General features: G+C 42.2%; 1 protein-coding gene across 1 annotated transcript in view; it reads left to right on the top strand.

Moving 5' to 3' along the window:
• The window catches only part of LOC135706346 (pancreatic lipase-related protein 2-like), a 113,309-nt gene extending 98,765 nt beyond the window's left edge, over positions 1-14,544 (top strand). The window contains exons 2-4 of the mRNA XM_065227964.1: positions 13,581-13,951; positions 14,018-14,357; positions 14,422-14,544. Of these exons, the coding sequence (XP_065084036.1) occupies positions 13,639-13,951; positions 14,018-14,357; positions 14,422-14,494 (726 nt within the window). The 5' untranslated portion in view covers positions 13,581-13,638 and the 3' untranslated portion in view covers positions 14,495-14,544. The remainder of the gene's footprint in view (positions 1-13,580; positions 13,952-14,017; positions 14,358-14,421) is intronic.
• The last annotated feature ends 4,342 nt before the right edge of the window (positions 14,545-18,886 follow it).

Raw genomic sequence — 18,886 nt, 5'->3', positions numbered from 1 at the left:
ACCACCGGTGAGAGGATTATTCGGGGCTAAAATGACCGCAGCCGGGAGCACCGGATATCAGAGTAAGACATGAAAAGAACCGCCAGCTATACCACTGACTTGCTGCGTCAGAAGCAGTAGTAGCATAGAGGTAACTCTAAGACAAGAAGGTCCCAAACTAACGTGCTCAACTTTTTGGCTCAGCTCTGGTACTCGCTTCGGTCCCAAGCTAATCGATTCACCCCTCGAAACATAGGGAAAACCAATAACCCCTCATTTTATCTGTCAATCTTTCATAGTGAATCAAAACAAACATTGCTTAGTACTAGAATTTCAACTAGAATAGGGTACGTTAATCGTTTGCTTGGGACCAATAGGCTAGTCAAGTGGTGAGCCAATTTAAAATCGTTAGTTTCGTATTGATTGTTGGTAGTAGCAACAATCAATACGAAACTAACGATTTTAAATTGGCTCACAACTTGACTAGCCTATTGGTCCCAAGCAAACGATTAACGTACCCCATTCTAGTCGAAATTCTAGTACTACACAATGTTTGTTTTGATTTGCTATAAAAGTTTGACAGATAAAATGAGGAGTTAGTGGATTTTCCTATGTTTCGAGGGGTGAATCGTTTAGCTTGGGACTGAAGAGAGTACCAGAGCTGAGCCAAAAGCACATTTCTTCGGGTCCTTCTAGACTTAGGCTGTGAACCATTTGCCGAGTTAAATTTAACTCGTGGTTAAAAGTGACATTTCGAAAGTTATTTTCTATGTTCGAAAATCCCTGTGCTGTCGATCGACCGGTTTTTGAGCCACGGTTGTCAAAATTTAACTTCTTGTCTGTCAGAAATAACCATGCTCGGATAGCAGGGTTAAAAGATAACTTTCCATCTGTCAAATTTTAACCAAAAGTTAAAATAATCCACCAAATGGTTCAGAGCCTTAGAGTTACCTCTATGATAACCGTTTCACAACTGTAGTGATCGAATATTAATCAGCAGCGACTACCGTTCAGGGTAACTTGTCCGAAAATTAGTCCTTGACACGGACATTGGGCCTCTCGCTGCAGGAGGAAGACGAATGGGTACGTGCCACCCGAGAAGAAGGATCAAGCAAAGGGTGCATTTGTAATTAATTGGAGGGGTCGTGATTGGGCTGCCGCTGGTGAGAACCAAGGATTTACAATCAGAAACTTTTCCGTTGAGTTTGTCTTGGTTTTCTTGCAAGACATCTTTACCTTTTTTAGCATCCTGATGCCGGTCGTTTCGTAGATCCCAACCGGTTTAGTATTTCCTTTTCTTTGGATTAGAGGTTTTCAATCCAGATCAAGAATGTTTTTCTTTCAAGGCAGGACGGCACGACGGGTTCTTTGTTTTTTTTTTCAAACAACTAAATAACAATCGAATGTAAACATTATTTGCAGTGGTGCCAGAATTGATTAAAGAATTGCTTGTCATGTGGCGGAAGGGTGCGTGAAGTATGTCGAAGTGTGTTTCTGTGGGTGTTAGCACAATAGACGAGTGCACGGATGGATTTGAGTTCACTCACACGACAAAAAGTGACACAACAGCGGGGCCCTGTTTACTAAAAATGAACACATGAATAATACTCACGTAACATTTGAAACGGGTCTATCAATTTATGTACTCAAAACTTGTTAAGCCTTTTTCGCGCGAACCGAATACGCTCACGCAAACTAATAACACCATCGGGCAGTGGAAATTCTCCACTTCCCGATAGTGCTCTTGGTTTGCGTGGGCGTACTTCGGTTCTCGTGAAAAAGACCTAGCAAATTATTTACAAAAGTTGATAGGCCCTTTTCAAATGTTACGCGAACATTATTCATGTGTTCATTTTTAGTAAACAGGGCCCCGCTGTTGCGTCAATTTTTTTTTTCAGTATATGAACTCAAGAGCAAATTTTCATTACGTCGAATGTAACAAAGGTAAACAAAGTCGAGCTATCAGTGTCAATCGATTCTCCTGCTATTACACTATATACTGTCCGAATATAGGATCAAATCCCATTTTTAAATTTATTTACCAGTCAAATTGCTTTTTGGCGTAATCACCTTCCTATCAAAATAGTTTTCGATGTTACTTAAGTCACCCAATTTCTATGGAGATGCCGTTTGACTTAAGTAACAGTGCTGAGAAACCCGTGAAAAGTGTACGTTCGTCGTTTCGCTTTCTCATTATTAAAGTGAATAAATCGAACTGTTTGTTGCTAAGATGATTTCGGTGGTCCTAAAATGATGAATGGGCTGCACGTAAGGAGACGTAATTGATCATTCTCCCGAATATCCTGGTAAATACACTTTGACTTAAGTAACAATAGGGGCCACCAAACGACGTATAATAACTTTTTACTCAAAAACCAGTATTTTTTAGCATGAAAGCTAGCGATTTGCATTTGTATGATTATTTTTTTTTTTTTTTTTTTATAATTCGTTTATTTTTCCAGGCTCATTTGCTGTAGCTTTGCGGAGCCGATATTCATTGTTTAGATTACAAAATTACTTAAAACTAACGTTAGTAAAGCGGAGGCCGATTACTCGCGGCTATCTCGAGGTTAGGGGTAACAAATTGTAACAAATGGATGGCAGGGTAGGGATTGTGAACACAAGGTTTGGAGAGCAATGTGCTCTTGATCTCGAACTAGGCGACACTCTGATGAAAAAGACAAACATGGGGGTACACCGATGGGCAACTAACAACTTGAGAGAACACAAGATGACACTAACTACTAAATCCTCAAATCTATCCGTTTTAAAAACACATAAATTAAATTCAAATAGTCGAGGTCTCGGCTCGCCAAGACATCTCTAACGGGTATCGCGGGTTGTTTTCCTCGGGCCCTGAGGGATATGGATAACTCAGATCTGGCAACACGGTGTAAGGTACATGACCAAACAACGTGCTCCATATCGTGATAACCACTGCCACACGCACATAAATTGCTGCCTGAGAGCCCAATTCGATAGAAGTGCGAGTCTAACGAGCAGTGATTGGACATAAGCCTTGATATAACGCGTATAAAGTCGCGGCTCATGTCCAACCCTTTGAACCATGGCTTGTTCGATACCTGTGGGAGAATAGAATGTAACCATCTTCCCAATTCACCATCATTCCATTTTTGTTGCCAACTGATGAGGACTTGCTGACGAGCAATGGAGAAAAATTCGTTGAAGGCGATTTGTCGCTCAAAAATATCGCCTTCCATAGCGCCCACCTTAGCCAATGAGTCCGCTTTCTCATTACCCGGAATTGAGCAATGAGATGGGACCCAAGCTAAGGTGATAGTATAGGAGCAGTTAGATAAAGCACTCAGTTTAGATCGTATTTCAGGCAGGAAATACGAGGAGTGCTTCATCGGCCTCATTGAACGAATAGCCTCCAATGAGCTAAGACTATCCGTAAAAATAAAATAATGGTCAGACGGTAGTGAGGCAATTCGCTCTACTGCGTAAAATATAGCTGCGAGTTCCGCAACGTATACTGAGCATGGTTTCTGCAGTTTATAAGAGGCGCTATGAAATTGATTAAATACACCAAATCCAGTGGAAGCATTTATGGTTGACCCATCTGTGAAAAATCTTTTATCGTTACTTACATGGTGGTACTTGATTGCAAAAATTGAGGGAACAACCATCGACCTATGGTGATCTGGTATTCCATGGATTTCTTGCATCATGGTCAGATCAAAATTTACAGAGGAACTATAGAAGGCTTGAAAGCAATCACGATTGGAGATTAATGAAGAAGGACCAACCTCCAGCGTCATGTACTCATAGTACAAACTCATGAATCTTGTTTGAGGATTTCTGTCGAGCAGCTTCTCAAAATTTTCTATTACCAATGGGTTCATTACTTCACAACGGATAAGAAGCCGGAAGGACAGTTCCGCGAAACGATCTGTCAGTGGGAGAACACCCGCGAGTACTTCGAGGCTCATCGTATGCGTCGAGTGCATACAGCCAAGCGCGATTCGGAGGCAACGGTATTGAACTCGTTGCAGCTTCAAGATATGTGTTTTCGCCGCGGATTGAAAGCAGAAGCTACCGTACTCTAGAACCGACAAGATGGTTGTTCGATACAACCTGATAAGATCTTCCGGGTGTGCTCCCCACCAAGTTCCGGTAATTGTACGAAGAAAATTGATTCTTTGTTGGCATTTTTGTTTTAGATACGCAATATGTTTTCCCCATGTGCATTTGGAATCGAACCAGACACCTAAATACTTGAAAGATATACTTTGAGTGATTGTTCTACCCTTTAGTTGAAGCTGTAACTGTGCAGGATGATGCTTCCTAGAAAAAACAACCAACTCAGTTTTCTCCGGAGAGAATTCGATACCCAGCTTCATAGCCCAAGTAGACAAATTGTCTAAGGTATCTTGCAATGGTCCTTGCAGGTCCGGTGCACTTGGTCCTATAACGGACACAACCCCGTCATCTGCAAGCTGCCTTAGCGAGCAATTTTCATCAAGACAACCATCAATGTCTTTTACATAAAAATTATAAAGAAGGGGGCTTAAACATGAGCCCTGGGGGAGACCCATGTAACTAATTCGTGAAGTTGTCGAGTTTCCATGAGAAAAGCTCATATATTTCTCAGACAACAAGTTGCTCAAATAGTTGTTCATAATTGGTGAAAGCCCACTATCGTGGAGTTTATCCGAAAGGACATCGATACAAACAGAATCAAAAGCCCCCTTAATGTCCAAGAAAACTGAACCCATTTGCTGTTTTTGCGCATAGGCCAGTTGAATTTCAGTTGAAAGCAACGCAAGACAGTCGCTCGTTCCCTTGCCTCTCCGAAATCCAAATTGCGTATCTGAAAGTAAGCCATTCGACTCGACCCATTTGTCTAGACGAAAAAGAATCATTTTCTCCAACAATTTTCGTATACAGGACAGCATCGCGATGGGACGGTACGAGTTATAATCCGACGCGGTTTTACCGGGTTTTCGAATGGCGATAACTCTTACTTGCCTCCACTCATCCGGAACAATGTTGTGCTCCAGAAATTGATTGAATAAGTTCAACAAGCGTCTCTTCGCGACGTCTGGGAGATTTTTGAGCAAGTTAAACTTGATTCTATCCATTCCTGGAGCTGAGTTGTTACATGAGAGGAGCGCAAGTGAGAATTCCACCATCGAAAACGGAGAATCTATTTCGTTATTACCCGACGGACGATCACGAACGTTGGTTTGAACCGGCACCGAATCCGGGCAAACTTTCCGCGCGAAGCTGAATATCCAACTGTCTGAGTACTCCTTGTCTTCGTTGACCGGTGATGACGCGTTTCGCATTCTCCTGCCGACATTCCAGAGTGTTCTCATGGAAGTCTCTCGCGACAAACCATCGACGAACCGACGCCAGTAACCGCGTTTCTTGGCTTTAATCAAGCCCTTGAAAGTTTTCTCGAGGTCGGTGTACCGCTCGAAATCCCCGACCTTACCGTGTTTGCGGAAGCGTTTAAACGCGGCGGACTTCTCGCTGTTCGCGTTGGTGCAATCCTTATCCCACCACGGAGTGAGAGGTCGTTTGCGAATGGAAACACCCGGAACGCGTTTCGTCTGTGCTTGAAGAGCGCAGTCAACGATAAGTCGCGATAAGAAGGAGTACTCATCCAGCGGAGGGAGTATCTCAACCGATTCAATACCACCGAGAACCGTGGCCGCAAATTTTTTCCAGTCGATGTTTTTCGTGAGGTCGTACGCGATGTCAACCGAGCGAGTGGAAGATGAACCATTGGTAATAGAAATTTTGATTGGCAAATGATCACTACCGTAGGGATCTTGGATTACTTTCCACGAGCAATCCAACGATAGTGAACTCGAACAAAGTGAGAGGTCTAATCTGCTTACTCTTGCTGGAGGTTTGGCTACTCGTGTTGCTTCCCCGGTGTTCAGAATTGTCATTTTGAAGATGTCGCACATGTCGTATATCAAGGTTGAGCGGTTGTCGTCGTACAGTTCCCCCCAGCCTGTACCGTGAGAGTTAAAATCTCCTAAGATCAACCGAGGCTCAGATAAAACTGAGCAGATATCTGAGAGACCTTGGCGAGAAATCGCAGTTCTCGGAGGAAAATATACTGAGGCAATACTGAGGCTTTTACCTCGAATATTTACCTGACACGCGACAACTTCAATGCCTGTCACGGAAGGCAGATCGATTCTATAAAAGGAATGGAGCTTATTAATCCCTAGAAGCACCCCTCCATACGAATCTGCTCGATCAAGGCGAATAATGTTAAAATCGTGGAAAGGGAGATCGGTGTCTGAAGAAAGCCATGTTTCACAAAGAGCAAATGCGTCACAAAGTGAGTTGTGAACTAAAAATTTGAATGCGTCAAGTTTCGGTATAAGACTTCTACAGTTCCACTGAAGAAGAGAGATCATATCTCCGACCTCATTCGGAAAATTATCCATCAAAAGATATGATCGATGCAAGGAAGGACCACCTAGAAGCTAGTTGCTTCAAAAGAGTTTTCACAAATGGAAGCACTAAATTAATAATGTTCCTAGTTGAGTCAGAGACGTTGAATATATTGAAGATGCTCTCCACAATTCCAGAAAACGTGAACATGGCATCATGTTCTTGCTGGTTATTCAGCTGATTTTCTGGCTGAAAAACTGGGATATCTGGGGTTTTAGATGATCCCGGAAGTGGCGGAAAGTCTTTGTTAAAATTACAAACTTTAAATCCCGGTGGTGGGGGTTTTGCTACATTTCCGCTACCTCTTAAATTTGTCAAGGTAGGTTGAAAGTCCGTACGAGAGGCCTTACGAGGTTTTTGGGTGACGTTTGTTTTGGACCGCTTCCTCGTGTTGCCGTTAAAGACAAAAGGACTACTCTCACCAACCTCTGAGTCAGAGCCCTGATCATCATCTGGCAGGAGGTGGAATGTGTTGTTGCTTTTTGGGGTGGTTTGGGAAGATGAAGCGGTCGTTTTCAAAATTTCTGCTAACGAGCGCTTAGAGCGAGCTTGCAAGGACCGCTTTAGTTTTTCTCCCTGCTGTTTGTACTTCGGGCAATCACTCAGAGCATGCGGAGTATCCTTACAGTAAACGCATTTTGGTGTAGCATGACAAGGACCCTCCGTATGCTCCTCCCCACATTGATCGCACCGCGGTTTGTTGGAACAAAAGTCCGCGGTGTGACCTAGTTGTTTGCATTTCAAGCAATTCATTACCCTCGGTACAAACAAGCGTACAGGTAGTCGAACCTTCCCAATTGTGACGTAGTCAGGTAATGCCGATCCTGAAAAGGTCACACGAAACGAATCTGAGAGGGTATACTTTTTGTTTGTGCCTATGTGCGACACTGACTGCAGTTGAATGCAGTCCAGTATCTTGACTTTCGGGAGGGCACGGTTTTTGAAAATGCCGAAAGATTCGACTTGCAGGAAATCCTCACAAGTCAGACTCGAATCGGTGACCACTCCTTCAATTTCTACGTCACAACTGGGGACGTAGACTCGATATTCGATCGAAAAAAGCTCACAGGCAACAATTCGGTTTGCCTGTTTCAGGTTATCAACGGTAACGCGCAGTTTGTTTGGCGTCACCTTAAAGATATCGGTTACGGCCGAAAAATGTTTTGTCAGATCCTTCGAAATCCGAGAAATATTCAAAGGTTTTTGTTTGGGCCGGAAGAAAACAACCCACGGACCTTTCGAGTCATCAGGGTAAGCCTTGTGGCGGGGGGTCGCTGATATTTTCGGGGGAAGGAGTGGAGTAGGGGGCACATAAGGACAAGGCGGCGATGGTGGACAAGGCGGTGATGGAGGAGAAGGGGGCTGTGGTAGAGATTTCACTTTTGGATAGGCTCCAGTGTTCTTGCTGGTGGTTTGATCAAGGTGCTCTTCGAGGGTATCCATTTCCTCAGAGCTATCAAGCTTTTCAAATGAGGGAGACTTTATTGACTCATCATCAGAGATGTCAAGCGACAGACCCCCGCCTTTATTTGTATCATCCATTGCGGTGACTTAAGATACCACCGCAACGGAATTGGTTGCAATCTTAGTTATTAAATGTTTATATTTTCCACAAATTTCAAATATATGGATTGAAATTGGAAAGGGAAACAACAAGAAAAGGAAGTCAACACTGTGAGTGAATTGCTCAGTGTTAAAAAAAATAAAAATAAAATAAAATATGTGCAAAAAAACTAAATAAGATAATGAATAATAATAAAAATAACAATTTGTAAGAAAGGAAATTCAACGCTGCAGGGGGATTACTTAATATTAGCAAATCAAAAACCAAACAAAAAAAAAATATTTACAAAAAAAAAAAAAAGAAATAGGCTGCGAAAAAAATTAACTTATCTCTATATGCCGGGATGGCGCGTTTACAAGCTCCACTGTGCGGTGAAGCAGAGATGATCGCTCTATTGTTGCAGCACGTGGCTTAGCACAAAGGGCACCGTCCGGTCTGGATAGACCGTATCTGCAGTTCTGCTGCTTCGTTGTACGGGTGTATACGGGTGATGACCCTTTGATGCCGTATGATGCGATGTCTAGGTGGTGGTTGATGGTTTTACCGTTGGACAATCCAATCTTCAGACTCGGCTGAGATGGTTGCTTCTTCCGCGGAACGTTTATGTCCGCCTGTGGCACTGCACACCAGAAGGTGTATAAAAAAAAACTCCGATCGGGGAGAGAAAAAAAATCCACTTTTTTCCGAAAAACACTTTTGCGGCGGCGTGAGAGTAGCGTAAGCAAACTTGCTCTGTCGAACGTTCGACGAGGAATGTTGTATGATTAAAACCCTGCTAAATATGTTAAACATTGCTATCACTATGACATTATATGTGTTTACTTGGAAATAGGAATAACTTTTCGGTCATCAAAACAAAACTTTATTTTTCTCGGATTGGTGCGAATGTTACTTACGACATAATGAAAATTTGCTCTTGAACTAAAGTTCACCACGCACAGGTCTATGTGGCAGAGTGACTTACCTAAAGCCAAATATATCTAATTAACAAGATATCCCACTAATCGATTCCTCGTACAAGGCATATAATTACTACCCGTATGTGATCACAGTGCTATCTGTTGAGTGCACATTGAAACTGTTGGGAGTTCCCCACCAACTTCACCACCTGGGCTCAATAACTGACAGGTGTCAGCATGATAGATGTCAATGCGGACGTTGATGACAGAGCTGCCAGGTGGTTTTATAAAAAATCTGTATCCACTCTATTAAAAAATCTGTATTTTCTGTATTGAAGATTTTTTTTCTTAATTAATCATGTTTTGTTGTTTTACAAATACAGTGCATACAAAATAACCATAAAAAGTGCTTAACCACCTATTCGGGCTATCGTACTAACCATACGGGATATAATTGCGCCATTTGTGATATCGTCCGTACTTATTTATAAGAGTGATATGAAGCCGTTTGAAAATGTATGGAGATTTTAGTTTCTATTCATTATCTTCCTGATAAGCAGTTTTAAATGCAAAAAAGTGCACGAGTTCATTACTATTTGATATTTTTAATATAGATGAATACAATTAATTACTTCATTTGTGTGGTAGTTACACCGAAAAGTAGAGAGATGTCGCCCCGCCAGTGCTGGTAAAATCATTTTTGCAGTATGGAGAATATCAGAAAATCCGCAATGTCTTACGAAATACATTTTCAATGCAAGTAAAATGTTTACGAGTACTTGTATTTGTACCATTTTAATGTGCTCGGGCACTTTTCTTGTATTTAAGGTTCAATTTACTTTGATGCATTTTCGAAAAATTCAAAAGCAGTTTTTTTCGACGCATTATTTCAGATTGCTAAAAGCTCGCGTCATTTTGTGTAGAATAGCAAAAGGAATCGAATAGTGCGAGCATTTTGCAATCTGAACTAATGCGTAGAAAAAAACTGCTCTTGAATTTTTCGAAAAAGCATCAAAGTAAATTGAACCTTAACATACATGCTTATATTGGAAATATTCAATTAATACTGTAAATCCCCATACAATCTCAAATCGTTTACTACCAGCTCCATATGCATCCGAAAGCGGTTGGTCCTCTGGTTGTGAATGCTGTCAAAAACACCATAACATGATTAATTGTCGATGGAAATTTGATAGGTTCCTGAGCAGAGGGTGAGAACAAAATGTAAACAAGAATTATGTTGTTTTCATTATTCCTGATAACTCAAATTGATTTTATTTTGATGGAGTTGATGGCTAACAGAACAAAAATGAGAGCTAAAAGATATGCGAAGAATATCAAAATTATAACATATATTGATATTAGTGAGAATTGCTTGATAACTTATTTTGATAAAGATTTTTTTTTTCTCAAGCATTTTATAAAAATCTGTATAAATCTGTATTGTAATTTAAAAATCTGTGATAAATCTGTATTCTGTATCGGGTCTGTATTAAGATTAAAAAATCTGTATAATACAGATAAATCTGTATAAATGGCAGCGCTGGTTGATGATCAGCCGAGGAAAGAGGACGATATCATCCTCGAAGTCATCATCATTATATTGCGATAGCAAGATTCTTACTTGTTTGTGATTGTTCCGATTTTCAATCATTACCACTTAATACGCAACAGAAACACCTGAGAAAACAATCATACATCCAAGCGCGCATCATGATGTGCTTGTAATATGTTTTGCTTTCGAGCGAAAGAGTTTCCAATATACCACCGGTATCAGTAAGATGCAAATCTTTAATAGTAATTGATGATTTGCGGAGCTGGTGCTCTAAAGAATCTCAATAAGCATAGAAGTAAACATGGGAAAAGCATTCACTCTCTCTAAAGAATTATTTCAACACCCCAGTCACTGGAAATGCAACGTATCGAAATCATTGCTAAACGTAATAAAATATGCCGTCTTCTTTGGCCAACGCAGCATGCATTCTATTCAAAAATTACATTGGAATTATCATTACTTTCCTATTTTATAACGTAGGAAGTAGCAAGTAGCAAGTAGAAGCAAACGCAAACGGAAGTAGCCGAAGCTGAATGATGACGATGAGTGATGACACCGCTTCGTGTTTAGATTTGCGCTGTACCGTCTGCTCAGTTGTGTGGGTTCGTACATGTATAGATGTTGGTGTGCGTGTTTTCTTCCAACGCTGCAGTTCAACGTTGTCTCGTCACAAACCGTTTGGCGCTGTTATCTGTCTCTAAAAAATCCAACGAGTGAAGGGGGTCTGCAATAACTGTGATTATGAACAGGAAATTAAAGACGGGAATTTTTAGATCGTATCTGCCACTCGCGATCTTTCCTGTTTGCTGTTATTGATATTTTCTTGGTTTCACTAGTGTGACGAGTCATATCAAGTGATATCGAGATATTCCGGTAGCCTTTCAATCACTGCACTATATCTCAAGAGACAGAGTTCACTTTTGCAATTCGACTTAACATTCCTGGTAATTGAGTACTTTAATTTTGAAAAATATATCGGTTTTTATATATCTTCTGAAAGAGCTTCGTTTTCTGAGCACAGCGATATTTTTTTTCGAACCCACACACTTTCATCTCGATTTATAAATCAAGATTTAAAGCAAAATAATAACTTCACTGTTTGACACTAAACTAACAAACTGACAGCTCGCTCCTATACAAAGTGACGGCGAGGGGCGCTAATAAGGTGATTTTTGCAAATGTATTCGTACTTATTTGAAATAGTTCCAGTGTACTAAAATTGATGAAATTTTGGGTTTGGGTTCCATTTTTAATGCAGATTGCGAATATACATTTACCTCAATACCCTTAAAGAACCCATTTTTCAAAATTAAAGAACCCAATTGGTTAAATTCAAATCTTCTGGCACAAGTTTTCAATAAATTGTCGATACATGACAACCAACGAGCTAATAGTTCAGTGCCAACATTTCAAAGGGGCGTAATTGCATTTGTAAACAATGGCTTTAGCCGTCGATTTCTCGCGAATAAAAGCTCACTCATGAAAAATAATGACACCAGCAGGTAGAGGAATGTTTCCTCTACCAGCTAGCATTGTAATTTTGGAGAGGTAAGATTTCATTCGCGAGAAATTGACGGCTAAAGTCATTGTTTACAAAAGCAATTACGCCCCTTTGAAATGTTGGCACTGAGTTAATGGATATTGAATAACTAGTCTAATTGAAACATTTCTCATGATCATGAAGCTTTTCTAAAATCATCAGAATTGTTCAATTCGAAGCTCGAACGCGCATAACAAAAGATAACACTGATAAAGCATCAACAGTCAAGCCACTTGCCAGAAGCAGTTGCAACTCTCGACACAGTACATGTTTATCACAATAGGGGAAAAATCTACTTCGGCCTAATCGCCCATTCCCGGCCTATCGAGCACAAAACATCAAATATATCTATGATTTCGGCAAGAACGTGTCAAACAAACGTTTGGTACGATGCTTCTATTCAATAGCTACAAGACGAAGTGTTGAAGAACGCAAAATAAGATCTCGAAACAAAAGACGCACTTGCAGTGTACAAAAGGCGCACGCAAATTCACTTTTATTTCCGTTCGATAGGCCAAAGAGAATCCCAATGGCGTTTCAATGGCTAATAGACCCATGGAAATCCGTAGGCCAAGTTGAGCCGCCAGAAGCAGTTTTGCATTTTCAACAATAAACGAATATTTCGCGACCCCTTAACAGAACTAACGGTACATTTGGAAAGGTAAATAAATTTGGAAGCCATCTGAATAACATTCCGTTTGGTGCTAAATCACGCCAGATTAAGAAAGACTAAGTCCGGGTTGTGCTTAATAGACCGGGAATGGGGTAGTTAACCCTATGTTCTTAATCACCGAAAAACTACGTAGGCGGGGTTTTACCTCCAGTTGTTCATACGACTTTTCCAGTAATGTGTTACCTATTTCTGACTTAATTTATTTATCAACTCTTAGTGACGACAGTCTGATCTCGCAACATAGTCAGTATCATAAAATGCTTATTCGTGTGCATAAATTTCGAAGCTCAGATCGAGAACGAAGATAAGCGCAGAAATGGGTCACATCTAAACTGCCGTTGAAAGCATAACTGTCCCATTGTTATATGCCGGCTTTGATCCCATATCGGTCCCAAACTGGAAAAAGTAGGCATTGAGAAAATGGCAATCGACGTTACAAAGTGCAATTCCCATTTAAATGTTTGAAAAATCATAGTAAATTAATTGGTAATACTTTCAAGCTGAATTCAGTTACAATGAAGCTTGCATGTTTTGTTGTATTAGCAAAAAGCAGAACTGTAGCTCACGATCAAAGTCCGTAGTTGTATCACGTTATGTGAAAGTAGATTATAGGCAGCTTAGCAGTTCTATAGAACATGGGACACTTGTGCGTCCACCGGCTGAATCGGGATCAGGTTTCCGGCAGCGGTGAATTTTTTTTTGGAGTACCTATGTAGGTTATATAAAGAACCGGTACATTCGTGACTGGTTGATCAGTTTCGGCAGTGCGATCATCATCATGAGACAAAACCTGGTGGCGGTGGTGGTGATTTTAGCGGTGATAGCAGTAGGAAATGGTTCTTCTGAAGTGATCAGGTTGTTCAACTCAAATCCATGGATGATTGATTTTGGTGACTAGCGGTGAGGTTGCATTGTTTGAATTATTCCAGGTGGAATGATGATATATTCTTCGATGAGTATGACTGCGCGACGAAGGACAAGTTCACGATGATCGTGCACGGATGGAAGGAGAGCTGCCAAACGGAATGGGTTGTTGATATGCTGTCAAATTTTACGGTTCTTCGAGGAGGATGTATCATCTGTATGGACTACAGTAAGTACTCTATGACGGAAGACTACTTCGGAGCGCTTGTACCCAAATTTGAACTGGTGGTGGACGCTTTACTCGGGAAGCTGAAGGAAGTGGAGAATAGAGGTTTCGATCCAGCGAACGCGCACCTGTTCGGGTTCAGTTTCGGCGCTCAGGCGTCAATAGAAGCTGGCAGGCGGTTTGGATTCCGGAAGATCGATCGGTTAGACGGTGTGTTCTGTGGATCAATTTCAGTGCGGTGCATGTCATGAATAATTTGATTGATTTGAATTTCAGTATGTGAACCGGCCGGGCCGGGTTTCGATTCGGATCGCGTTTTCTCCTCGCTGGAAATGAAGGCAGCAGCGAAAAATATCCAGTGTATCCACACGAGCATCGACAAGGGAACGTTTCGACGCGAATGCCACCAAGATTGGAACATGGGTAATTGCGGTGCCAATCAAGTGGCAGCTGGGCCATATCCGAAGGGATCGCACGGCCTGTGTCCCTATTTCTACAACAGTGCGTTCCAGAATGAATTCCGTGCCATCCCAAAACCAAACGAGTGCTCGTCGATTCGGGCCGTTGCCACTTGGCCGGTCAGCTTCCGGATGGGCTTCTTTTGCGATACGACCAGGTAGGGAGGGGCAGCGATTTCCTGGAAAGTCAATCAGAGAGCTAACATTTATTTCGATTTGCAGTGGCATCACCGGGGACCTTTACGCACGAACCACCAAGGCGTACCCTTATAACGAGCTACCCAATGAAGTTTAATTGGCGATTTTAAAATTACGACAACGTGGGATTCCTTCCTTACTCGAGCAGCTGCTTTCCAGTATTCTAATTTGTAAAAGTTTACCAATTAGGTGACCCTTGAGGGAGAAGGGCCAACAGAGTCCCAATCCGATGGGTGTTAATTACATCGATAGGAGAAGAAAAAATGATCAAAACGGGTGGTAATAAAGAAATCGTGTTGAACAAAGATCGTTTCGGCATGAAATCATCTGCTTACGGTTGGCTTTGAGTGACAGAGTTGGATTTATTACTTCACTTATTAGCTATCCTCATTGACGTATCTGCCCCATCGATGCGCAAATATCAATATTTAATACTTTCCCTCATACAAAATATATAACCAGCTTTGATTTTCACCTCGATTGTTAAGCATTATCGTTTCCATTATTCATCATTTGGTTATAACTATTGGTTGCCTTAATCTGCTTAGTTATAGTTACTAGAGCTTTACACTTAACATTAAGCGTTTCAAGCGTTTGTTACAAAATGTGCTGCGACAGAAAAAAAAGCTATCAGCCTACATGTTTGCTTAGAATCCTTTTATCAATCAGTCGAAATGTTTGCTTGCAAAGGACCAAATTTTTACACTTTACTAGCGTGCCTGCTTCTACTAGAATGATTATTGTTTTGTTTGGTTTGCTAAAACTTTTAGTATAAAAATATAGTGCTTTTCCGTTTACATCTAGTCGTAGGAATTGTTTGAATAACCAGCTTTTACATTACATGTGATGATTACTGTTAGCTGTGAGCGTTCGATTATTTTTTCGGGAATTGGGCTGATGCTAATTTTATTTTAATTTTGTGTCACCCCCCCCCCCCCCTCCCATGACCTATTAAAAAAATGAAAAAAATTTGTTTTTTCGTCCCTTGTTATTTATGTTTTGCCCTTTGCTTGACCTATTTGAGTGATGTTGAAATCAAAATAAAATTTGCATCAGTCTTATCTGGAGAGAACAAATCTTACCTAACTTTTAAACCTGCGGCCACAGACGTATTGCGGAGTGATTTATGCGGTTATTAACTGACAGACCCAGGAAGCGTGCTTGTTCAGAGCATCGCCACGCAGTTAATATAAACGAACCATCCACAATCTACTGAAAGCTTCAGGAAAAAGCGAAGTAAGAAGCTTTCAATTACTATTTGCCCATCAACGAAGGGTATAAACAGTGATGTAGTTTGTATATTTGTATGTGTTGTGTGATGTTTTGTTTACCTTAAGCATGTTGATCTACACTCATGTTTTGTTTGTCTGCAGATGACATCTGATAAAAAATAAAATAAAATAAAAGAATAGACGATCACAAACCGTGATCTGCTTCTGGTAGGTTACGAAATCGATATCTGGTAAGTTAGAGTAATACAGGTTAATTTATTCCGATGATGATTATTTCTTGTTAAAGTAAGTGTGACGAATATAACATAACATGTTTCCGATCTAAGCCCTAATAGAAAATAACCATACAAAGAGCTTAACGACATGTTCGTGTTATCATCCAAACCATTTGTGGGATAATTTTACCATCCGGGTTACCGTTCGTTTATGGTATTTGTTTATCAGAGCAGTGTTTTCTTGATGATGTCAGCCACCTTTTAGAAAACCTTTAAAACTTTACTTCAAAACCCGTGCACTTTTTCATTGGTTTTATGGTACCGCAGTATGTGAAATTTTCAACTGGAATTTAACTGGCCTATGCGCAAAAACAGCAAATGGGTTCAGTTTTCTTGGACATTAAGGGGGCTTTTGATTCTGTTTGTATCGATGTCCTTTCGGATAAACTCCACGATAGTGGGCTTTCACCAATTATGAACAACTATTTGAGCAACTTGTTGTCTGAGAAATATATGAGCTTTTCTCATGGAAACTCGACAACTTCACGAATTAGTTACAAGGGTCTCCCCCAGGGTTCATGTTTAAGCCCCCTTCTTTATAATTTTTATGTAAAAGACATTGATGGTTGTCTTGATGAAAATTGCTCGCTAAGGCAGCTTGCAGATGACGGAGTTGTGTCCGTTATAGGGCCAAGTGCACCGAACCTGCAAGGACCATTGCAAGATACCTTAGACAATTTGTCTACTTGGGCTATGAAGCTGGGTATCGAATTCTCTCCGGAGAAAACTGAGTTGGTTATTTTTTTCTAGGAAGCATCATCGTGCACAATTACAGCTTCAACTAACTTACTTAAGGGTCCTGTGCACCACCAGCGGTGCAAAGGGCCAACGTGAAAGACTTCCATCCTGGGCGGCTGCTCGCTTTTGCCTTGACCTGGGCCCAGGTCAGATTCCTATCGACTTGCTTAATTTCCTTATTGAAGGTCCGCCGCCATGAGCCCCTGGGTCTGCCTCTGCTGCGATGTCCTGCCGAATTCCAATCCAGCGCTTGCTTGCAGATTTCGTTTCCGCCCACCTCCACTTTCGCTCTCGAATTTCTGTTGCTATCGGCTTATGATGACATCGACGATGGAGCTCGGCATTCGAGATCCAGTTGTGAGGCCACCAGGCACGAGTTATATACCGCAGGCATCGGTTGATGAAGACCTGCAGCTTTTGAGTGTTCTCCGCTGATACACACCACGTCTCGCTGGCGTATAACAACACAGATTTCACGTTCGAGTTGAAAATTCGGATTTTGGTGCGTTGACTTATCTGGTTGGATCTCCATACGTTTCGTAAACACGCAAAGGCAGCCCTAGTCTTCTTGATTCGTGCACCTATGTCGCTCTTGGTCCCGATATTGGAAACTTTCGACCTTCTCCACTGCTTGCCCCGCTACCGTAAAGTTGGAATGGTTGCCCGTGTTGACATCCAACGATTTGGTCTTGTTAGTCTTGCTGACGTTGATGGTGAGACCCTCCGCAGAGGAGTGTTCGGCTAGGTCATTGAGCTTACTCTGCATATCAGAGCGCCGTTGTGCTAGTAGAGCAACATCATCAGCCAAATCGAAGTCGTTGAGATGCTCCATGGTGATAGGCTGCCAAAGCAGCCCACGGTTCGGTACACGGTCAATTGCACCTACCATGATCTCGTCGATTACGATGAGAAACAGTAGCGGTGATAGTATACATCCTTGTCTCACACCAGCGACTACCCGGATATGGTCAGACAAGGCTCCGTTATGCAGAACTCTGCACGTGAAAGCGTCATACTGCGCTTCGATGAGGGCGTCTCAGGGCGCCTCACAGATTCTCGTGATTGAGACGGTCGAAAGCTTTTTCGTAGTCAATGAATACCAAATAAAGGGACTCTTGGAATTCATTGACCTGCTCCAGGATGAAGCGGAGCGTAACAATATGGTCCACACAAGATCTTCCGGCACGGAATCCTGCCTGCTGCCGTCGGAGAGTCGCGTCGATCTTCTCCTGTATCCGATTCAGGATAACTTTGCACAGAACTTTGAGAACAATACACAGTAACATGATGCCTCGCCAATTGTCGCATCCAGTCGGCCGGAAAAGTCGCGGTGTCCCAGATATTACAGAATAGTTGATGCAACGGAGCATGGGGTCAGCTTTGAGCATCTCTGCTGATATGCAATCGACCCCTGGAGCCTTGTTGGATTTCATGCTTCGGATAGCTGCTTCAATCTTCTGCAGTGATGGGGCCTCGGAATCGACGCGAGTGATGCGCCGCACCCTAGGCGGATCATGCCGAGATGTTGATGGCTGGTTGGCCGTCGAAACTTGAAGAAGTTGTTCGAAGTGCTCAAACCAGCGTTTCAGCTGGTCAGTTCGGTCGGTAAGCAATTGTTCAGTCGTGTCCTTCACTGGCATCCTCGGGTTCATCCTTGCTCCACTCAGGCGTCGTGAGATATCGTAGAGGAGGCGTATATCGCCAGTGTTTGCGGCTTTCTCCCCTTCGTCGGCCAGGGAGTTCACCCACGCTCGCTTGTCCCGTCTGCAAGAGCGCTTGACTTCCTTCTCTAGAGCCGAGTACCGTTGACGGGCTTCGTTCTTGGCTCCTCTGGTTCTTGCCCGCTTTATCGCGGCTTTTGCTTCTCTACGCTCCTCAATCTTCCGCCAGGTTTCATCTGTGATCCACTCTTTCCTCTGAGTGCGCAGCTCACCCAAGTTGTTCTCGCTTGTTTCTATAAAGGCATTCTTGATGGCCGTCCATTGTTCTTCTACGCTGCCATCTTCTGGAACGTCCGCAGCTCGAGTCTCAAGTTCTTCAACAAAAGACCTTTTTACCGCTGGATCTTCAAGTCGGCGTGTGTTGAACCGCCGCCCGAGTCTCTCCTCCCGTCGCTGGATCCGCGCCATGCGTAGGCGGATCTCGCCGATTAGAAGGTAATGGTCAGACGCGATGTCGGCGCTGCGTTTATTCCGGACATCAAGAAGGCTCCGTCTCCATTTTCGGCTGATGCACATGTGGTCC

Source organism: Ochlerotatus camptorhynchus, unplaced genomic scaffold (genome assembly GCF_037179485.1).
Source record: "Ochlerotatus camptorhynchus isolate MF236.1 unplaced genomic scaffold, CSIRO-AGI_Acam_v1.1 ptg000277l, whole genome shotgun sequence".
Lineage (NCBI taxonomy): Eukaryota > Metazoa > Arthropoda > Insecta > Diptera > Culicidae > Ochlerotatus > Ochlerotatus camptorhynchus.
The sequence above is the reverse complement of the archived record's forward strand: the minus strand, read 5'-3'. Positions and strand labels throughout refer to the sequence as shown.